General features: G+C 45.5%; 1 protein-coding gene across 4 annotated transcripts in view; it reads right to left on the bottom strand.

Annotated features, from left to right (window-relative positions):
- Positions 1–18,711, bottom strand: part of prickle3 (prickle homolog 3) — a 38,863-nt gene extending 20,152 nt beyond the window's left edge. Inside the window, exons 1-2 of one of the 4 annotated variants that reach the window (XM_064300529.1) lie at positions 18,262–18,711; positions 6,380–6,462 (exon numbers count right to left, since the gene is read on the bottom strand). In XM_064300529.1, coding sequence (XP_064156599.1) covers positions 6,380–6,462; positions 18,262–18,303 — 125 coding nt within the window. In that variant the 5' untranslated portion in view covers positions 18,304–18,711. Of the gene's footprint in view, positions 1–799; positions 1,037–6,379; positions 6,463–18,261 lie in introns of those variants that run through there. The other 3 variants (XM_064300528.1, XM_064300531.1, XM_064300530.1) reach the window with 3 other exon arrangements.
- Positions 18,712–23,172: the final 4,461 nt, after the last annotated feature.

Here is a 23,172-nt window from a genome sequence, read left to right as displayed (position 1 = left end):
GAATCCAGACCCGAGCCTCAGCAGCCTTGTGACAGCCAGACCACTCCTCCAAAGTTTCCTGAACACAAAAGGGCAGATTTTTTTTTGGACATGTGCACGTTGACCTGAATTTGCCGTTTCTTGTTTCCCCTCGTGTCCGTTACCAGGACAATACTGTGCAATGCAAACATGACTTCACTGAACTCTTTGAGGTATACGTCATGTCACAAACACGTGCTTAGAATGTTCTAAACTGAACATTCTAATGCTGATGTAACAATCGCAACTAGTAACTGAAAGCAGTGGAGTTCTAGAACACTGACTTTGGAACACTGAATTTTGGAAAGAAAAAAAAAAAACATTCCAAAAACCCTACTCTTCAAAGGGCTAACCTAAATGGTAACATAAAAATAACCACACATTTTCTGACATCTCATTTCACCGAACATAAAAATCGAATACGCAATTTTCTTAAAGGCTCAGCGTTCCCCATTAAAGTGCCCTTTGACGATTTCTTGGTGACAGACCTGAAGAAGAATACTGCCTTTACTGCCGTAAACACAGACAAGATCATCTGATGGCAACATGTCCGAAGGCAGCGAACCCGTAAAGAGCTTAACTTTTAATGCCCCTGCAGCAGAAGGCAGAGAGTTTCCGTGGCTTTAATACCCCAGCTGGTCCTGCTCAGAGAGCTGCATGAAATGGGGGCAGTTCGGTTCAGTAATGAAGCCCTGCCTAGAACAGAGAACGCAACGAAAACACACTTACTGTACTAACTGCTCTGCGCGGAAGAAGAGAAATAAGGTTTCGGGAACTTTACCTTTCGTCCAAGCCACACAGAACTGCGTACTGCTTCTCAAACATCGTTAGACTCCCTGCTGAGTTCTGCAGTCTGAGCTCTGATTCTCACCACGGAGACAGAGTCGCCCAGGCAGGCTCGTGGAAGAGGAACGCCATGTCACAATGTCAACAACACTGTCCAGAGGCTGGGCGGAGGAGTCTGTACAGGATCTTGTACTGCATCCCTCTCCCTCTCCCTCTCTCTCTCTCCTTCTGTCTCTCCTTCCCTCTCCCTCTCCCTCTCTCTCTCCCTCCTTCTCTCTCCCTCTCCCCAAGTGGCACTGAGGCCCCCAACAATGATACTTCACCCCCTCTCCTGCCCCTCCCACTCACACATTTACAACTGCACAGCAGGCACAGAAGAGAAAGGGGAACACACACACACACACACACACACACTCAGTCATGCACACACACACACACATACACACACACAGACACACAAACACAAACACACACACACAGGCACTCACACACCCAGACACACACACTGTACCGCGTCTTTGTACAAATGTAAACTATACCCAGACTGGCACCAGTCCACCATTATTCTCCTCTTGAGATCCTGTGGAGATTCTATATCTGTGCTAATCGCATATCCAAGACATACAGACTCACAGATGTACACAGAAACGTGTTCACAGAAACGTGCACAGAAACGTGCTCACAGAAACGTGCTCACAGAAACGTGTTCACAGAAACGTGCTCACAGAAACGAACTTCAGTACTACAGTACTTCACACAAGGTGAGTATGTAGCATTGCAAACCAGACTGATTTCCACATGCAAGCTTGCTTACAGAACAAGGGCACTGGAGTGCGTTTAGCTTTAGTTTTTAATCATTTTATATTATGCAGTAATTTTAACAGTACTGTTACAGTTCCTTCCCCAGTTGTAAAACAGTTCGTCGGCACACACGAGAAACATGACTCTGTAATGTTTATGTATAGGTAATGACTCTATAATGTTTATTTATAGGCAGACACCCTTATCCAGCGTTACGTACCGAACGTATTTAAACATATCTAATTACACGTATCCATAACACACGTCAAGTACCTTTTCAAAGGGTACAATGTTAGGGCCCCACCTAGAAATCATGCTTACTTCAGCCTACCAGCTGAGTTCCTTTCCCACAATGCCGCACGGTCCCCATCACACAGGGAAGACGGACAGATGAGAGCTAACCATGAGGACTGCGTTTTACCAAAAGGTCCTGCATCACGGCAGTGTTACACACAAACTCCATGTGTCCATCACTCTCAAGCTGACCTGTCAGTCAAGAGCCGCACATAAAGAACTCATTGTACAGGGGCCAGCCACCTCCCTCGCGCCTGTCAATCACTCCATTCTCACGCTTTAGCCACGCCCTATAAAATCTATACATCAGCTCAGACCTTCTCCCTGTCTACCGCCCTCCTTCTCTTTCTTACTCTCAACCCAAGTGTCCTCTCTGCCTTTTACCCTTTATCCCACTCTCACCCACTCACTCACTCCATCCATCCATCCATCCATCTCAGTGAAACAGATGGGGGGCTGGGCTCTGGGTCACTAAATGGGGTGAGAGAGAATTAAATGAGCAATAACATGGTTTTCCCTCCCTGTCAGACTCTCTGCTGACCACCGCGCTGTAAGAGCCAGGCCAGACTGTGCCCTCCAGCCTTCCTAAAGCCCTTAAACCAGTAAGGTGTGAGGTCACATGTGATTAGAATGTTCTTAACTGAACATTCTATCGCTGATGTCACAATCACTGCTGACGACCGAAAGCAGTGGAGTTCTAGAACACTGACTTAAGAGTTTAGAAGAAAAAAAAACATTTCAAAAAACCTACTCTTCAAACGGTTAAGGCAGAACGAGCATTTCAGACTTGCAAGAAACACAAAATAAAAATGCAAAAATGCATTCAAGGTGCTAGAAATTCAAGATGCCATGCATTTTGTTTGCATCACATCTACAGAGGTTTAAATCATTATCCTCACCAGGATACCCACATCTGTTTTTTCCACTCTAGTATTTAAGTTTTACACAGTGCTGTATTTTTAGGCTTTTATCGGCAGATGCAATAACCAGGGGTACTTGCATATGACAGTCTGGAGCGATTACTTCCCATAATATGATAACATATTATTTACATATAAAAAAGCCTCTGCTGGTTAAAATAAACTAGTTATGTTAGAATGGGTCATTTGTCATGTGTGACTGGACCGAGCCCCATCATGTTTGGGTCCAGATTGGGACAGCCCCTGGAGCAGATGGGAACCCCCTATCTGTAAAGCATCAGCAGGTTTTGGGGGTTCCCTTTCCCTGATTTAATCCATCCTAATTGGGTGGGTGATCCTAGGCCCGCCCCCCCTCCTCCGCTCCCTGGCCCGTGCTGGTGGGACCCAGGGGGTCAGTGTTAACTCAATCCCCTCTGTATGAGGACAGGGGGGGTACAGCTGTGCTGGGACAGTCTCCCCCCCCCCATTTCTCTGCCACACCACCAGCATGGTGGCTTAATTGAAAGAGATTAATGAGTGTGCCGATTTCCTTAGCGGTGAGCGGTTAGCGGCTGAGCTAGCCCCAGCCTCCTAAGTGCCTCTGCGTGGAGGAGCAGGTGTCGCCCACGCTTTTGGGTCCGGCCACTGTCCCCATTCAAGCTCCCGTTTGAGGCAAATTCCGTCCCGCGATATCTCGATTAAAAATCACCTCCCTAAATCTGGCTGTTAAACTTTTTAAAAAACCTTTTTTAACCACCGTGGAAAGAGCTAGTGAAACGAGCTGAACTTGTTCTCAAAGCAGTGTTTGTGTTCCCCTTCCGCAGAGCGGAGCGAGCAACCAGTCTGCTCTCATTTGAATTTTAAATTAGCCAAACGTGAAGCAAATCCTTGGCTGCGACAGACACCAGGATCGCTTTCGTTTTCTCGTTCCTCCACTTCCTCTCGTGAATGTGAACGGGAGGTTTTATAGTCGGCATTTCGCACATATACAGTACATGACACGTATGGCATAAATGCACAGCTGTATGTGGCCAACATCTCGCAAGCTAAACAGTATAAGACCGTAAAAGTACAGCGCTTTTGGCAAGCTGCAATGCACTCAAACTCAAGAGGTGCTCACCTCTGTGAAATGGCAGTGCTGCTGCTTCCATCACAGGACACTTATTTATTTTAGTGCTAGCATGTGACATAATCAAACATACCTAAAGAAACTGTGGTTTTTGCTTCATGTCGCCGATGCCAGCTATGTAGTCAAGCGGCTTTCTCTTCTAAAGAGGGAACGCACTGGCAGCCTGGAAGCGTAGACTCTGCGAGCAGCTGCTTCTCAGTCACAGGGAACACACGGGAAACGCACAATGTTCATGGGGTCACGAGGTCCTCCTACAGCCCTGCTTCAGACTTACTGCCCTCAGCACCCAAGTGGACACGTCACTGGCGCTGGCACAAAAAAAACATTCACATTTAAAGCCCATGTTTGCTCAAAGGCAGGGGAAACATCGTACAGAATAAAAATGCCAGGCATTCCTCAATCACTGTCAGCCATAAGACTTGGGCTCAAGATATAGACAGTTAGACACACAGACAGACAGACAGACAGAGATCACCTTGTTGTCTTTTGCGTTTGCACAACCACGCATCCCTCAGCTAAAATCTGCAAACATCATTAATAAATCTGATCTAATCCAAAACAGAATGGTGCTGGCCTCTTTGTCTTTCATAGCGCAGAGCCAGGCTGATAAACACATAATTACAATAGTTTGTTTGCCTATATTGCATATGAAAATACCACAACGTATACACAATAATCCCTGCAGATACACAGATCAATGCACAGAGCAATTACAGAACGTGTTTAAAGCCAAGCCTGTGTCCTGTATCCCATCTCTAACGCAGATATCTGCACTTTATTACACTCTTATTAGGCACTACGGTATCTTTTCACTTAGCTAGAAGTCTCTTGTCATGCAAAAGCTGTTTTTGTAGAAGACGATTTTCAAATATATAAAATAAATCTGTTAGATAGAGGCTAGGCAGAGGCTACTAGAGATAAAGCCTGTTGTTCTGCTGAACCTCACTGCTCTCTTACATAACCAGCTGTTTGGACATTGTTGTCATTCTGTGTTTAGATTAAGCCCACAGAAATCCCACAATGCCGCTGTGGAATGGACAAATTAAGTTGTACTTTGATTGTGAAATGCAGCTGTTACTTGTTACACATTCAGACACTGACACACACACACACACACACACACACACACACTCGCACACGCACATGAACACACGCACACGCACACACGCACACACACACGCACACACTAACAACACCAAACAAACGTCAGTAAAATGACCAGTGTTAATTTAACTCTAGCAGAGTACGTATGAGTCTAACAGGAACTGATAATAGCAAGAGCTGATTTGTACACAGAACATTTTAGTGTGTACAAGTCAGAAGAATAAAAATTCCAAGCAACACGCAGTCGCTGGCGTATAGATTCAGTCCTGCCGTTCGAAAAACTTCCCCGCTTCCTAACCAACTGGCAAAAGGCTGCACTGAAGCTCACCGCAGCGTAAACGAAAACCACAATTCCCAGCTCAATTCCTGCATGGATTGGGGGGGGGACATCAGGATTAAAATGATCCACAAAGCCAGATCAGATAATCCATAAGACCCCCCCCCCCCCCCCAGCTCAGAAAACATCGTGCAGCATGTCGCACTGCACTGATTCGTTAAACAACGACAGCTCTTATACGCTCACTTCGTTTCCATGGCGTCGTGGAATGAACCGGACATGTGAGGTCACTTCTTTCTCGGGGGGAGGGGATTTTTTTCAGTCTCTAAAATCAGGATAATTATCGTACGATTTTGGAGATCGTCCAACGGTTATATATCCATGAAAACTGATGCCAAGGTCTAAGCCTCCCAGCTGCTTCCCATACCTGTGATGGTATGAGTATCACGTGCACACGTTGTTCTTTTTCCATTCTGGTCTAAGCGCTGCAACCACATGCAGCCAGATCAAAAGAGCTGTCAGAGCTCTGTTAAATCTCATTTAGTCCCCGTCATTTTATCAGGGGAAGTCAAGGTGACCATATCAGTCACCTTAACCATTTCAACCTTTTCTGACCCAGGGACCCCCCACTGAAGTTCAAAGGCGTCCAGGGGACCCCCATCCTAATTTAAAAAGGGTTAGATTAAAAAATGTTCTTGATTTTTTAAATATTTTCTCAAATTTATATAATGTCATTGCATATCAAGTCTGGCCAGGGACCCCCCCCACAGTACCTTCAAGGCCCCCCTGTTGGGAAAACCCAGGCTGTAGATTATGGAAGCTCAAATCTGGCCCTTCAATCCAAATCCGGGCCTGGTTTTCTTTTCTCCCAGGTAATTAACTGAACAATCAGCACTACTGATTGACCTTCACACCTGACTCCCAGGTAACAAGCAAGTGGAAAACCATCAGTTCTCGAGGACCGTGACTGAGTAACAGGGGTGTAGGGGCTTGTGTTATTACTACCGGGAGCTCTGAATATGAAGCTCAGAGAGCAGCAGACAGCTGTGTTAAGCGTTCGTTCAGCGGTACCTCCAGCCATGCATGCGGAACCCGGGGCACTGGTCTCCACAGCGGCTGCAGGGCTGGCCTCGGTCCGCATCCTCATCCTCCACCTGCAGAAGCAACATGCTATTAGCCAGCCAATCAACAACTGCGTTACAGACAGACACAGCACAAGCCGGCCAATCAACATCCGTGTTACAGACAAGAGACAGCGCAAGTCAGCAAATCGACATCTGTGTTACAGAGACAGCACAAGTCAGCCTATCAACATCAGTGTTAGTGAAACACAAGTCAGCCAATCAAAATCTGTGTTACAGTGACAGCACAAGTCAGCCAATAAACATCAATGTTACAGAGACAGCACAGAAACGACAGCAGAATGCTCAGTTGCCACACTCTCAAAATCATCATCATTTCCAGTCACACCTAACCCATGGTCCTCACTCCGGATGAAATACAAAGATAAGATCTGAATTCATCGTTGGCATTGTCTAAAAACAAACAAGCAGAACTGTGGACTCTGAAGGATGAAAACCCACATAAGCCCTTTAATACAGGGGCTTTTCTCTCTGATAAAATCACCCATTGACAGACCCACTCCAGCAGAAACTCTTCACCTTTTCCAGAGGGCAGCATGGAGTGGCCACTTCAACACAGGTCTCAGATAAGGATCTTCCTACGCAGACGCGTGCGTGAGTGTGTTTGCTCAGAAGCAGAGGTGAGCACAGGTCTACCTGCTGAGACTCATCCACCTGAGCAGGTGCTCAGCCTCAGCCTGTCATGGAGCTGCCATTACTGAAAGAGTTCAGAGCGGGGCAACATATCGGGGTTCAGAGCCGCGGGCGAGCCGACGTCACCCCGGAATAAACAGTAAGAATGCGATCGCTTCCCTTGCCCGGGGACCTGGACCTGGACCTGGGTCTTTAGCCGAGTGGGCAAACCGCATGTGGGTCAGTGCGGTTTGAAACCCGCAGCACCCCATACGCCATTAGGAGCGAGCCGATCTTTAGCTGCTTGTACATGATCAGCACCAAACCCTCAAAATGGCGTCAAACCATTCATTTCCTATGGAGGGAGCACTGATGTCCGACTTGGCAGCAAAGATACGTCTAGTGTAACGCGCAGCTCAAAATCGACTCGCAACGCTCAATGTTCAAAACCGTTTGAACTTTCACCTCGTTTGACGCCGACCTTTCACAGCGCATCCAATCACATCACAGCTCTGTGTGACGCGGGCAGATGTAAACACGGAGAGAGCAGCTTATTCTGCACGTTTCAGTTTCCCCCCCGTCTTCCTCGATGGACGACGGGGAGTTTCAGCAGCTGGCTGCACTCGATCCTTCTGGGGCAGTCACCGTCAGGACTTGGCGCTGAACACTCAGATGACGACGCGTCTTCACGAAGGCATCACGAACAACATCAAACGAAAACCGCCAATTAGGGGAGGCTAGCCGTCGCGTCACTTTTTGCAGGTGACTGAAGCTGAAGCCCAGGTGGGCGGAGACTCTGTGCATAGGCCACGCCCCTCCCTTGAGGCGATCACTTCCTGTTTGAGAGCAGCAGCCACCCAGCAGGACACGGATAGGTCGAATCGGTCACCTGACGACTCGTTTCAAGCTACACCGCACACGCTCTCTTTTAAAAAGTAACCTGCAAGTTAAGCATGTTTTCCTCCGCGGTTTCCATGACTACTTAATTACACCACAAAACAAAGCAAGAAAACTTCCTCACGGGAAGTGGGCCTTTTAACACTGCGCTTTGCGCGTGCGTGTGTGTGTGTGCGCGTGTGTGTGTGTGCGTGTGTGTGTGTGTGCGTATGTGTATGTGTGTGTGCACGTGTGGTGTGTGTGTGTGTGTGCGTATGTGTGTGTGTGTGCGGCATCGCTCGGAGCGAGTGTAAAGAGCGAGAGGACTGGGGTAATTGGAGGGCCACACCTACTGGTTAAGCAGGTACACACGGCTGGGTCACATTACTGACCAGCCCAGGGGTTAAAAACAGCTTCTCTCCACAGTAGGTGTCCCCATACTGACACAAACATGAGAGAGAGGGAGACTCAAACTGTAAGGGAAGCAACCGGGCAGAAAAGCTGTTTGTTGTGATTTTATTTTTAAATGATTGATACCTGGATCCTGTGCAGGTAAAAGTAGAAGGTGTTTTAGTTTATTTTAATTGATTATGAAATCTTTCTCTGAGCCTTAATAAAATCCAGAGAAAACCACAAACGGTCGCGCCTCCCTGAGTCCAGCTCTCCTGTTCCTCCCAGGGGTGTCACCACCGTGTGTGACCCTTGACCTCTGGCTGCACACGCCCATCTGTGTACTGTGCAGATGTGCCTTCCCTGTGCACAGCAGTGGGAGGGGGGATTAATGCTACCGAGTGCTAAGCTAACAGCACCAGTCCACAGCCACAGCAGAGCCTGTAGCCTGAGCTCACAGAGGGTATTAACCCTCACCTTTGAAGAGTAGCTTTTCTGGAATGTTTTTTTTTTTTTCTCTAAAAGTTCAAAGGCAGTGTTCTAGAACTCCAGCATCACTTTCAGTCACCAGCTGTGATTGTGACATCAGCATTAGAATGTTCAGTTGAGAACATTCCAATCACATATCTGTGATCTCGCACTGAGGGTGAAAAGGCAGTGAACTCTTTCCCGCACAAAGAGTAGCGCGGGTTAAAGGTCAAGAATGCTAAGGTCGCGGCTAGCACCCGACACCACGCACTGCACCCTGCACGGGACACAATGACTGCAGCGCTCACAGCAATAATGTGGCTTAGACCTCAAGTCCGAAGACTTCGCTTTGTAAACACAAATAAAGAGCTGCTGAAGTGCAGTGTTCTGATCACGGATGGAACACAGACAGGACACAAGAGGCGTTCTCAGTTTCAGAATGAGGATTCATTTCAGAAACATGAGCATTCTCCCAAATGCATTCATTTCGGGGAACTCAGAACACAGAGTCCAAACGGAAAGCCACCAGGAAGTGACACTGAGACTCCACTGGCTTTTCTTGTTCACAGCACAGTGAAAACAATGAATTAAAAATACACACTCTAACAGATATTAATAGCAGAAGGAAACACTCAAAGCACACTGTATTAAACAATGTGTGAAATAAAGAAACAAATGAAACATCATTAATTATACAACAGATGCAGAAAAACGAAGAAGATTACGGTAAGCCTGCTTCATCCTGTGATCATGAAACCTTCCTCTCCCTCTAAGCACAATTATAAATCGGTAATGTATATATAATGAGTCCCTTTGTGCAAAAGCCATTTTGGCATGATACCAACCGCGAGAACTGACACGAAACTAATTTCCAAAAGATACAAAGCAACAAAACTGCAACTTTACGCCGTACAAACTTCCAAGCCAGCGTGCCCAAAAAAGACAAATATAAAAGGCTCTAATGAAAGGCTCCAATTTTAACAGCCACATTACCCTGTCAGGAGAGCTCATCCAGAGGGATTATCAGAGCTTAACTCTTCACACTGAGGCAGCTGAGGTTAAGTCTTTGCTTACGGGCACCGCAGCTCACCTGGCAATTTAAGCTGGCGCAGGTGGGGCAGACGCTCGTCTCTTTAAGGAGCAGGGCCATGCTACTTATTACACTCTAAATAAACACCACAGTCCTACACAGCCCAGTGAGTAACGCTGTACGTGACCGCTAGATTTCACGCATGAAACAAACACTAAAATACAACACAACCCAGCCAGTAAGGCTGTACATGACTGCTAGCTTCTACACTTTAAACAAACACTAAAATACAACACAACCCAGCCAGTAAGGCTGTACATGACTGCTAGCTTCTACACTTTAAACAAACACTAAAATACAACACAACCCAGCCAGTAAGGCTGTACATGTCTGCTAGCCCCTACATATAAAATAAACACTAAAATACAACACAACCCACAGTAACACTGTACATTGCTGCTAGCCCCTACACATGAAATAAACACTAAAATACAACAAAACCCAGCCAGTAAGGCTGTACATTACTGCTAGCCCATACACATGAAATAAACACTAAAATACAACACAACCCAGAGTAACACTGTACATGTCTGCTTAGTTTCACACATGAAATAACAGCGAAAATACAACACAACCCAGAGTAACACTGTACATGTCTGCTTAGTTTCACACATTAAATAACAGCGAAAATACAATACAACCCAGAGTAACACTGTACATGTCTGCTAGCCTCTACACAAGAAATAGGAAGCACATGGGAAATGACTGTTCCTTGGAAAATACGCTTCATATTTCTCTGAGCAGCAGTAAATAACAGGACATCGTGACAGCCTGTTCCACTCAACAGATACGTTAGTCACACTTCTACTGAACCCCGAGGGGTTATCTGTTCTCTGCATTTGACCCGTCCTAGTTACTTATAGGAGCAGTGGGCAGCCACAGTGCAGCGCCCGGGGACCAACTCCAGCTCTGAGGCCAGTGCCATGGCCATGGGCAATGGCAGGGGTATACCTGCCAGGTTATACGTACCATTTGGATCTGACTCCATATCAGCATCAACTTATCAGGTATGGAAAAACCCAGCACCTGCCGTTGGCTGGTGTACACAAGCCACTGCATTAGTGCTGTGGACTACATGCTCCACTGATCCCACCTGTTACCTGCTACCTGTGCATTCTGTGCACTCCCCACCTGTGGAAGGATCTGAACCGAGCACAGAGACGAAACTGAGACTGGTACCCTCTGCGGGGAGCTATCTCTGCTAGCCTGCTAGCCTTAGAAAGCGGGGAGCTATCTCTGCTAGCCTGCTAGCCTTAGAAAGCGGGGAGCTATCTCTGCTAGCCTGCTAGCCTCAGAAAGCGGGGAGCTATCTCTGCTAGCCTGCTAGCCTTAGAAAGCGGGGAGCTATCTCTGCTAGCCTGCTAGCCTCAGAAAGCGGGGAGCTATCTCTGCTAGCCTGCTAGCCTCAGAAAGCGGGGAGCTATCTCTGCTAGCTTGCTAGCCTCAGAAAGCAGGGAGCTATCTCTGCTAGCCTGCTAGCCTCAGAAAGCGGGGAGCTATCTCTGCTAGCTTGCTAGCCTGCTAGCCTCAGAAAGCGGGGAGCTATCTCTACTAGCCTGCTAGCCTCAGAAAGCGGGGAGCTATCTCTGCTAGCTTGCTAGCCTGCTAGCCTCAGAAAGCGGGGAGCTATCTCTGCTAGCCTGCTAGCCTCAGAAAGTAGTGTGTTACGGCTGTAACTCAGAGGCTGGGGGACCTGTCAGCACAAGCAGACGTGCGATAACTCAGCACCGCCTTGAGAAATTACTGTTATCACTGAAGGAAAATTGCATGTTGAGCGACTGGAATGAATGATGTCAGAAATCAGAAATAACAGCAGCGCCAAATCTCCAATAACAAACTTAAATAACAAAAAAAACAGAAAACTATACATAAAATGAGATTTCTTTTTACTAAATGTAGGGTATTCTCTGCTGGAGCCGTTAATGGATCTGGGGGGAAGTCACTGCGCTGCTTTCTGTGAGAGCCCCCGGTCTCCTGGAAAATCTTTCACACTCTTTTTAGGGACATTAGGAAGGAAGCAGGCAGGGAAATGTGCTGCACCCTTCCGCTTCTTCCCCCACCCCCAAACGCCGCCACCCCCCACCCCCGGTCTCTCTCCGACCCCCCCTCGCTCGCTCTCTCTCCCTCTCCCCCGCTCACTTGCTCTCTCTCCCTGTCCCACCACCTCGCTCGTTCTCTCTCCCTCTCTCCCCCCCCTCTCCCTCTCCTTCTCCTCCCCTCGCTCGCTCTCTCTCCCCCTCTCACCGTTCTGACCTTCCTTTCTCTGAGTACGTCTCTCTCTCTCTCTCTCTCTCTCTCTCTCTGTCTCTCTCGCTCGGGCCTCCCCGTTGTGCTGAGTCAGCAGGTTACTCAGTGCAGCGCTGGATTGTTTGTCTTTCATTTAAAGCGGTGTCGAGCTCCACCGGCTATCGCAAGGTGTGTGAAGGTGAGGCTGAGCGGTACGAATCGGCACCGTCAAAAAAAAGTGCTCATTTTAACAGAGCCCGTGTGCCCCCCCCTTCCCGGAGGATAAACCTGCATGCTGTGTGCTGAAAGCAAGCTCACCAATACCACAGTTTGTGTTCTTAAGTAAATGTTGCACCTTATCGAACCTGTGTTTTGTAGTTGTTCCAATGACCATGGTACGCACTTTTGTACGTCGCTTTGGATAAAAGCATCTGCCAAATAAATGTATTGTAATGTAAGTGGAACAAGTGCATTCTCAAATGATGCACTTTTAACAGGTTTCCTGCTTTCTTCACTGCGGTCAGTTCCAGAGAAAGGAAAGTCCAGGTTCAGAAAGTAAAAAAGTCTTCCTCCGTATTTGTTCCAATCCCCTGGATTTGATAATTAGCACAACTGTTCAGTCAGGAGGTCAGAACTAATTAGGAATTTTACTTTCTAACCCGGGACTTTCGACCGATGGTCAGTTTCACAGAAAGAAGAAGAAAGACAGGAATCAACGTTTACATTATTCTTACGAGGGCATTCAGGGCACTAATTAAAACAACACGATCTAAAACTAAAACTAATAATTTCCTGATACATCACACCATTTAGCGCATGTAACACAAACGGTTTAACATACATGTATGCAAGTTTGCAACTGGCTTCCCCGAGTTGTGCCAAAATGGAAACCCGTCCACGGTGGTCCAGTCTGAACTCTCTAAGCTCAAGCTCAGATTAATCAGTGACTTAACGCTCTGCGTCTGTTCGAATGTAAACAGGTGAATGGGTTCGGTCTCCATGGTTGCAGCGTAGGGACTGTCAGCTCCAGGGACTCCTCCCACAAAATGTTTTGGATGGTTACGCAAGAGTATCGCGCTCGTAAAAATCTCACACCCTGAAACGCGGCCCAATTAAGCGCAGCCTCTCTCAGAGAGAGAGAGATAGAGACACACACGTCACACACAGGACACGCTGTGAGTTCTGCAAAACACTGGGGAAAGAGGCCAAAATTCAGCCTGTAGAAATCACACGGGGCGGCCTCCATCTGAAACACACAGTGAAAGCACTGATGCTGAACACAGATCGGATAAAGTGGGGGGGGTGGGGGTCGGTGAGGGGTGGTTATGTGTTACTTACTGAGGATTGGAGTCAAATTGATTTTAAACTATTGTCTATTGTTACACTTAAACACTTTTTTAAATTTGAGGGCTAAAGCATTTTTTTTCTCAGCATAGCAACACAGCTCTCGGAATGGATGACTGCACCAGCGGGCCAAATACTTCCTGCAGCTCAGAACAGGCAATAACACTGCCCAGAGAAGCAGTGCATAAATCAGTGTATTAATCAGAGTATAAATCAGCGGACAAATCTGCGTATAAATCAACCCGTAAATCAGAGTATAAGTTTGTGTATAAATCAGTGTATAGATCTGCGTATAAATCAGAGTATTAACCAGCATATAAATCAGAGGATAGATCTGCACATAAATCAGCAGATAAATTAGCATACAAATCGGCGTATCTGATAAATCTATAAATCAGTGTATAAATCAAGAGTTCTCTCTGGCTCATCAGGCAAGACCCACTCCTTTGGTCCCTGATGCTAAATGTAGTGCTTGTTAGCGCACGCTAGCAGTCAATGTTCATTAGCATTTCAAAGAACACACAGAGACGGGAAAGGACTGAGCACACACAACTGTGCACTTGAATTAGGGCAAGAGAAAACAGGACAAAATTGGCTATGAAAACACTGCAAATGCTACAATCATGCAAACAGAAATATGCTGTATATAAAAGAAATGCCTCAGGGGTATTTTGCATTTCTGCTGTGTCTGAGATGAGTGTAATGTGTATCCAAACCAACCACTTTCCCTTTGGCGAATCGGGACTAGGAAAATTATCTGTTGTGGGATTCTGGTTTGGCAAAAACGCAAATTTCATGAAATATTTTGGCGGCGACATAGGTCAGGAGGTAAGAGCGGTTGTCTGGCAGTCGGAGGGTTGCCGGTTCGATCCCCCGCCCTGGTCATGTCGAAGTGTCCCTGAGCAAGACACCTAACCCCTAACTGCTCTGGTGAATGCGAGGCATCAATTGTAAAGCGCTTTGGATAAAAGCGCTATATAAATGCAGTCCATTTACCATTTTATAGTCTAAAGAAAAGCATCACTCATCAAATGACTATCAGACAGAAGGTTTCTAAATGATCTCCACTGATAGCTGAAAATAAAGCTCTCTTGGAATCTGACCTCCTGTCACCCGTTAAGTACTGTCAGTGGTTTTTATGACAACTGCTACCATTAACATGCTGGCATTTACAGATGGCATAGTCATTTATCGGTGAATGTGCAATAGCGTTATTTTGGGGGGTGACATAGCTCGGGAGGTAAGAGCGGTTGTCTGGCAGTCGGGGGGTTGCCGGTTCAATCCCCTGCCCTGGGCGTGTCGAAGTATCCCTGAGCAAGACACCTAACCCCTAATTGCTCCCAACGAGCTGATTGGTACCTTGCACGGCAGCCTTTCACCGTTGGTGTGTGAGTGTGTGTGTGAATGGGTGAATGAGAGGCATCAATTGTAAAGCGCTTTGGATAAAAGCGCTATATAAATGCAGTCCATTCACCATTTGTTATATACATCACAAATTGTGCACAATTTCCCCATAACTTTTCCAGATTCATTTAAACGTGAGGATTAAGTGCAGGCAACTGAATTTAATGTATACTGACGACATGGGGATCCATGCATCAACGATCCACATCATGACTGAGACAGCATTTATATTTGCCTGCAACATTTCAATCCAATGAGACAAAAAGGATTCATTTGTGTAGTCTATTTGAAATGATATCAGGTATTTTACAGAATTAGTTTTTTTTTTTTTTTTTAACTTGAGAAGGAAGTTAATGCAACATCAATGGCAAACAGCCGGAGAAAACTTTGGGATTACTTCCCAATGCATTATGCAGATAACTGACAAACTTCCCATCAGGAAAAATAAATTTAAACAGCCGCTGTCATTTAACGCACCCCTCGTAAATCACACCCAGGCAACATGTGCATACGTGTAGCCACTGTAATGTGCCGTCACTGAATATAATGCATTTGAATAATAACAGATCTTTATATAGTGCTGTTCTCAAAACTCAAAGACGCTTTAGACAGGGACGAGACAAACAGAAACAACGCACAATAAAATGAAAGCTAAACACATAACAAAGTAAGATGACGTCAACACTGAAAACACTGGTTTTAAAGCAAGCTGAAACACAGCGTGAGTGTAAAGATATAGTAGTAACAGATCATGACTATGACGAAGCCATAATCAGAGAAAGGCGGATCCAAAAATACCAGGATATTAACTTTATTCTTAAAATTGCGTCGAGAAAATAGTGAAACTGTTGCACTGCCTTCAGTGCGCGTGAATATGCAAACCACAATCTTAATACCCTGCACTTTTTGATTAATGTGAGTCAGGGTTTGTCGAGGCATGAGCAGGGTCTTTGATGCTTCCCATCATTGGGTTAACGCTTGTGGTCACACACGGGGTCATCCCACATCTTTCGCATTGAACCGTATCAGGTTTTCCTCTTTTTTTTAGGTTTTCCTCTTTGACGTTCGCAAAATTTTTTTCGCTTTGGTGCTCGCCAAAGATTTATCTATGCAGGAAAACCCCAGTTAATTAAACAGACTCCGCGGAGAACAAATAAAACCACCGACACACTCCAGTGAGGTTCACGGGACCCGCGTGCGCCGTAAATCAAGCAGCCGTGCACAGTCAGGAAATCGACGGCGGCAGGGCTAAAGCTGCTAGCGCGCGGACCCAGCCGCAGCAGCACCGCAGGCAGATCAACCTCGCGCGGAGCAGCCGGCTTTACCAGCGCGGCCCTCAGAGCGTAATTACAGAAAAAGGATTCTCGCGTCGTCACTGGCAATCCTCCAAGTCTGCAGGCCAGATGTTACGTACGTACGAAAGCAAAATGCCTGAAAACAAGCCGCAATAAACATCCCTCTTTTTTTTATCCACACGGACAGCGCAGACGCAGAGGCCAGGACAGGAGCTGAACTCTGTGGTACCCCGGGGTCTGGCAAGAAAAATGAGTAAAGAAAGAAATACGGACAAAAGCCTTCCGCGCTGCCATTGAGATTACTGGTAAACTCACCATATTGGGTTAAACAATGCCTCAGGACTGGAAATAATGTAATGCAAATGAAGCTCAGAATAAAATCAACCGGTGTAATCATTACATTACAGGCATTTAGCAGACATTCTTATCCAGATCGACTTACACAACTTTTCACATAGCATTTACACTGAATCCATTTATACAGCTGGATATATACTGAAGCAATGCAGGTCAAATATCTTTCTCAAGGGTACAATGGCAATGTCTAACCTGGGAATGAAACCTGCAAACTTTGGGTAACAAGACCAGCTCCTTACCTATTATACTACACTGTCACCCCACCACACACACACACACACACACACACAGACACACACACACACACGACACAGACACAGACACAGAACAACACACACACAGACACAGACACACACACAGACAGACACACACACACACACACACGGTTTACCTGCTAATTCACTGAACAGAATCAGCATAAAAAGCAGGGCACCTGCTGCTCATTCTGCACAGTCCCAAGGTGCCCCGTAACAAGACTAGCCTGGGCTGCAGCTGGGGCACAGCAGGTTTGCAACCTTATCTGATCCGGGTATACCCCCCAAACTCCCAGCCAGGCGCAAAGGCATCCGGGGGACCCCCATCAGAAGTTTAGAGAGGGCTATATTTACAAAAAAAAATCATAATAATAATAAAAGAGGTGTAATAAAGATTGCAGACAGTGGGGTGGGGGTGATCACAGGGCTGAGTCTAGTGATGACCTCTAAGTTCGTCCCAAAACCAAATAAGTGAGAGAGTGGTGAGTGGGCTAATGGTCTGCCCTGAGCCTGATAACATATGGGGAGGGGGGGGGGGGGTCTTGCCAGAAAAACTACTACAACAGTGAAATGGACATGTACAATTTCCAAATGCCCCCCACCCCACCCCACCCCACCCACTCCACTCCACTCCACTCCACTCCTGTGGAAGCAACATACATGGGGTGGTAAGTTAATGACACCAAATTCACCCCCCCCCCCCAATAGAACACTAGTCTGGAGCACTAGGACACTCTTTATGAGCTCATTTCCCCCAGCAAGGTGGGTGGGTCCAGACCCACATGCAGCACGAGTGAGGAGGTTTTAGGGTTCAGAACCGAGATCCTACATTAGCAGATCGCTGCTAATACTGAGAGTACGAGTGCATTATCCAGGAACTGGGAGGAAACGGACCATACTAGAGCTTACGCCCACAATTACTGTCACTGAAAATTCCCTCTGTACAAATACAGCAATTTGATGACAATCATATTTTTCTTTCAAACTGTTCGATTTTCAATGCATGTCGACAAGGTAGAAATATGAGTGCACTCTCTCTTCGTACCGCAATGTAGCCTGTACAGGTGAACGGCCATATGACGTCTTGAAAGGCCACTCCCAGAAACGCCACATAAATTAAAGGGATAAGCACAACCTGGTCTAACAAGAAGTTTGCAAAAAGTTATTTCAAAATAATATGCACATATACATAGTTCGTGAACTATATGGCCAAAAACCACAACTCTGTCACAATACACTAGAAAATGTGCTAAAATTTCACAATAATCCGAGATCGGAACGCTAAAAGACGTGACCCAACACCTCAAATAGCTTTACACCTTCGGCAAAGCAAAGCGGCTGGTTGGGGGAAAAAACAGCGTCGACTACAAGAGTGCAAGAGTGAATAGGTCTAATAGAAGTCTAATCCACGGTCTGATTTTTACAAAGTATAATGAATACAAAATATTACGAATAGCACAAGGACCGCTACCTGGAGTTTAAGTAAAATACTTACCGAACGATTCGATCGACGCTTTTTAGATCCGCGCGTGAACATTAGTCGGTGTTCAAAGACAAGCTGCTTAGATACAAATCGTATTCGTATCCTAAACACACGACTAGCTAACTAGGCAGCTGCATGGGTATGTTTAACCAGTCTCTAGATCCGCGCGACAAACTAGCTTACAAACGTATACTTTATGTCAGAAGAGTAGCTTCCTGAGTCGGATGTCCCAAAGGTTTCCCGCAACGTAGGCTAACTTACAATACAAGTTGCCTCGGAGTCGCAGTGACTCACGCGCATGTAAGCTAACTACACCTATTGTTCAAACTGGCATACTTTCGCCGTACTGTACATGACGTTGAGCAACTCTCTCCGCCTCTTTCTCTGCCCCACAATGCATGTTCTTCCCAAACTAGAGTTCAAAGATGTTGCTGCTGACATGGACCCCAATGAGTAGGAGGAGTCAACGTTTTTTAAAGGTACACTGCGTTGGCTACAAAGGGGCTTAAGTCTCGAGCTCCTGCCGGTGCCTCTTTTTTTTTTTTTTTACTTCTTGACTGAACGTTCGCGTTTGCAAGTCATTTTTAGGTCATTGTAAGGGCATATGTCATCGGATGCGTCATCGCACAAACTGCACCAGTCACTTAAAACAGCCCCTCACAAATCCTTCTAAAAGGAAACGTTGGGAATAAAAAGTCAATATCCAACTAACTGCTTGCGGCCCATTGTTGAGACACTATGTGTCTAGAGATACGAACAATGTATTTTTATTTTTGACACTGAGAAAAATGTTAAAAATCACCCCAAAATTATGCAAAATGTAAAATGCAAACAACCAAAATTGTGTCTTAGGAAGGGAAAACATGGCTTGCTTCCCAGTTGATCAGAGCCAGAAGAAGATATTGAAAGCATTTTTAAATCCAATCTAAAATATGTATATTTTTTCTACTGCTGTAGCATATAGCCAATTGAAATAGTAAAACATAGCAAGTACCCACCACTAAATTTCGAAAATGGTTAAATACTCAGAGGCAGTCATAATGTGTTGCATTTTATGTTTCTGTGCTGCTGTTGTATATTCATATCTGTCTGGGTTCATGTTTACTGTACTGGAAATAATAGAGGGAAAACGCAGGTCAACGTCATTTAACAGTAAAGTGAGTCAACCAAAAATGGAAATTGCATCATGTCTCGTTTTGAATGAAGGTAAGGCTTCTGAGGTCTTGGGGGGGGGGGGGGGGGGGGGCATTAGAGGCTTAAGCCTCTGATGTGTTCAGTCAAGGCCCTTATGTATTTTATATTTATATATATAAAAAAAAAATTTTTAGTGGGCAATGCTTAGATATTGACTTTCTAGATATTGTTTACCAAAGACACTGAAACAAAGATAGTACACTTGACGTCCGCAAGCCGGTTGTGATGTCGCATTTTAGCCTGAAGCAAAGAGCAAAATACACAGCGGGCTGCGCAGTGCTAACGGCACATTCTTCTCTGTGGAGAAAGGAGGGGCCAGCCGGGGCCCGTCTGTGAGATGAAAGGGGGGGGCATGGTACCAGAGGAATGCAAGGTCGCAGGTTCAAGCCTCACCACGGCCCCCTGGAACAAAAGGGCCACACGTCAGCCACACGCTAGCACGTTCACACGCAGGGTTAATGCGCGGCCAGTGCAGGGTGATGCAGCTAATGCGCCAGTGCAATCCGGTCTGCATTTGTACAGAGATCTCATAGTAATGAAAGGCCCCATAGGTGTGAATTGCTAGCGTTCTAAAAAAAAAAAAAAAAAGTTTCTAATGCACCAATGCAGCTGCAAATATTAGAAATTGTAATGATTATGTCATAACATGGATCAAAGGTGAATTTTTGCATGCAACACATGCACCAGGGAAACCAATGCACCAATCCAGTCTGTAAATGTATCTACAGTAGTAGCATATTCATGGTTGCTAATGCACCAATGCAAGGCTTGTGACTTGAAATGTCAATAAACAAATTTAGCATCAATGCAGCATCAAATGTCAGGAGTTGTAATAATTGCGTCAAATTGTAATGAGCATAACCTTTTATTACTAGACTTACTTATTTATTACGTATTATTCTAGTGCTATTACAATTGGCAGAACGTGTTGACGCTAGTACTAAAGTGCATGCGTTTTGTTGCAGCAGATATTTATTGTCAATATAATGCTGTCACAGGGTAGCTTAGCTGTCAGCACTTCATCTGTGCGTGTTTATGGACCTGGTGCATTTCTCCTGCACTGACATGAGTTCTGTATTTTAGCAGCAGGAATGAGTTTTACAGAGATGCAGTGCTTGCTGTCTAAATAATAAAATACATGCATGCAGAAGAAGGACATGAAATTTGTTTTCAAATCGAAGTCAGTAAAAAACCTTAACAGACACGGATGTTTTTCTGTTCGCTCTCTCAGCGTGAAGTTTACATTTTGCTGCGTAAAACAATGATTGCACCCAAAAATACATGCCATTTGGCATCCACACAGTCAGATATAACTGTAGAAAACACACTGGCTCTCTAAACACTGAACTGAAATACCTTTGAGGTGTACATACGAGAAAGACGCACTATCAACACAACATAACGATTCACATTTTTAAAGACTGGAACAAGCGTCCTTGAAAGTGGTCCAGCTGAGAAACTACAACAAAATTATGCTTTCAGATAAATGCACATTTGTCCTGAACATCATGCATTGGAATATAGCAACAGCAGTAAAAGTTGTGACACATTGATGCACACCTATGGCAGCTTCACATTAAAAGCGTCCATCAAAAATGAAGAACCAGGTGACACCTGCTTCCCATTCCTGTCCAAGGCTTTCATCTGTCGTTTCATAGGCCGGAGTGTGGCACAGTGGGTAAGGAACTGCGCTTGTAACCGAAAGGTCGCAGGTTCGATTCCCGGGTAAGGACACTGCCGTTGTACCCTTGAGCAAGGTACTTAACCTGCATTGCTTCAGTATATATCCAGCTGTATAAATGGATACAATGTAAAAGTGCTATGTAAAAAAGTTGTGTAAGTCGCTCTGGATAAGAGCGTCTGCTAAATGCCTGTAATGTAATGTAATGTAATGTGTCACCTCAGGCCTACCTGCCATGTCTGTCCCTACCAACAGCAAATAGACTGAAGGAGGTATACTGCAGCTCTGAGGCTGGGTCAACAGCACACACACACAAGCCTCCTCGCCGTGACAAGGTACCGGTCCATTTAGAGGGAAGAACAGCTAGACCCACGTTCAAAAACAAAGTGTCCCCCACCCTATCAGTCATATCTTCTTAAAAATTATCAAAATCACCACCACCCCCACCCCCCCACCCCCCGCAAAACGGACATGTACAACTAAGCTTTTTAATATTCAATTCAATATCTTGACAAACAAGGACATTTTTTGCATTGTTATTAGTGCCATTGGAAATTTACAACAATAAACTGTGTGTGGGGTTTATCTCAAGTAATAAAATAATCCAGCGAGCTAATTAATCTATTTCCCATTTTAAATTTAACACTTAAAATTAACAAGCCTTCCTTGGTCGCGGGCACTGCAAATTGCTCTGAAATTGAGCAACTTTAACTCCCAAATGCATTAACTTTATCACGTACAGAGACAAGGTGTCAACTCACGCCACCCCGTGGCCGTAGAAAAAGATCACGATTAATTTAATCAGCCACAGCTTGAACGCTCATTAAGACACTTTACGTCATCCAGGCACACCATCTATGGACATCGGATTCCTCGCAATGTGGAGGTGTATAAAACAAGGTAGAACTATTGCCATAGCGATTTAAACAAACAATTGTCTCCATGACTACAAATACATTCACGCACCGGTCGCAGCAGTATGCTGTAGCAGTGACGTCACCCACGCTACAAGCTGTGTGCAGTTGGTTTAAAAAAAAATCACCTCATGGTTATTTAATGTGTAATAATAGATATTAAGTACAAAACCAAATCTTTATTTTTAAAATATTAGTTTGATAATAATATTTTGTTGCTCAGTCAGTTTTTTAAAAATGATGATAGTCTTGTACTTCAGTACCAAACGTATCGCACAGTACAACAAGAAATAGACATCCCATTCCATATATTGCACAGCTTTAGACATGCAAATTATCCCAAACAGACGACATGATGACTCTCCATCCCCACTGAGGTAAATAAAAACAATGCCATGATGACATCTAGTGGCCGCATACGGTACAGCATCCACCACACAGAAATTATGAATAATAGGTAGGGAATAAGTGACATAACCCTTCCCCTCCATAAATCCTCAAGGCAGTTAGGCACCGCAGCAAGAGGCCCTAGACTTTTAGTTCTTTTCTATGAATGATCACTTTCGCTCCACATTTCTCCCTTTCTCCCCCTTTTAACCTCCGGCCATAGACAACCGCAATCTTTTCAGTTTGGTTGGACCTTTGGTTGCCCCTTGGTTGGAGTATTCAGGAAAGATTCACAGTCACATTCTCCCCCAGTCTTAGATTTACATGCATAAGAGTGGGTCTGGTTGATAATTCTTTTCTCTTTAGCAGATTTGATTTTCGTTTCTTGACTTTTGGTTGTTGAAAACATGTTGCCATGGAGACTGCAACTGCAAAGGGCCACCTGTGCTTTAAACAAAATGGCTGCAGCCAAAATGGCACTTTAGGACTAACAGGGCAGAGCCCGGGGCTCGAACCACAGGTAGGTTCCTCTGCACTGTTGGGCTGTGTCTCTGCACAGTTAGACTGTTACCCTGCACAGCTGGGCTGTTCCTCTGCACAGTTGGGCTGTTCCTCTGTACAGTTGGGCTGTTCCTCTGCACAGTTGGGCTGTTCCTCTGCACAGTTGGGCTGTCCCTCTGCACAGTTGGGCTGTTCCTCTGCACAGTTGGGCTGTTCCTCTGCACAGTTGGTCTGTTCCTCTCCGCA

This window comes from Anguilla rostrata, chromosome 11 (assembly GCF_018555375.3).
Source record: "Anguilla rostrata isolate EN2019 chromosome 11, ASM1855537v3, whole genome shotgun sequence".
NCBI classification, from domain to species: Eukaryota; Metazoa; Chordata; class Actinopteri; order Anguilliformes; family Anguillidae; genus Anguilla; species Anguilla rostrata.
The sequence above is the reverse complement of the archived record's forward strand: the minus strand, read 5'-3'. Positions and strand labels throughout refer to the sequence as shown.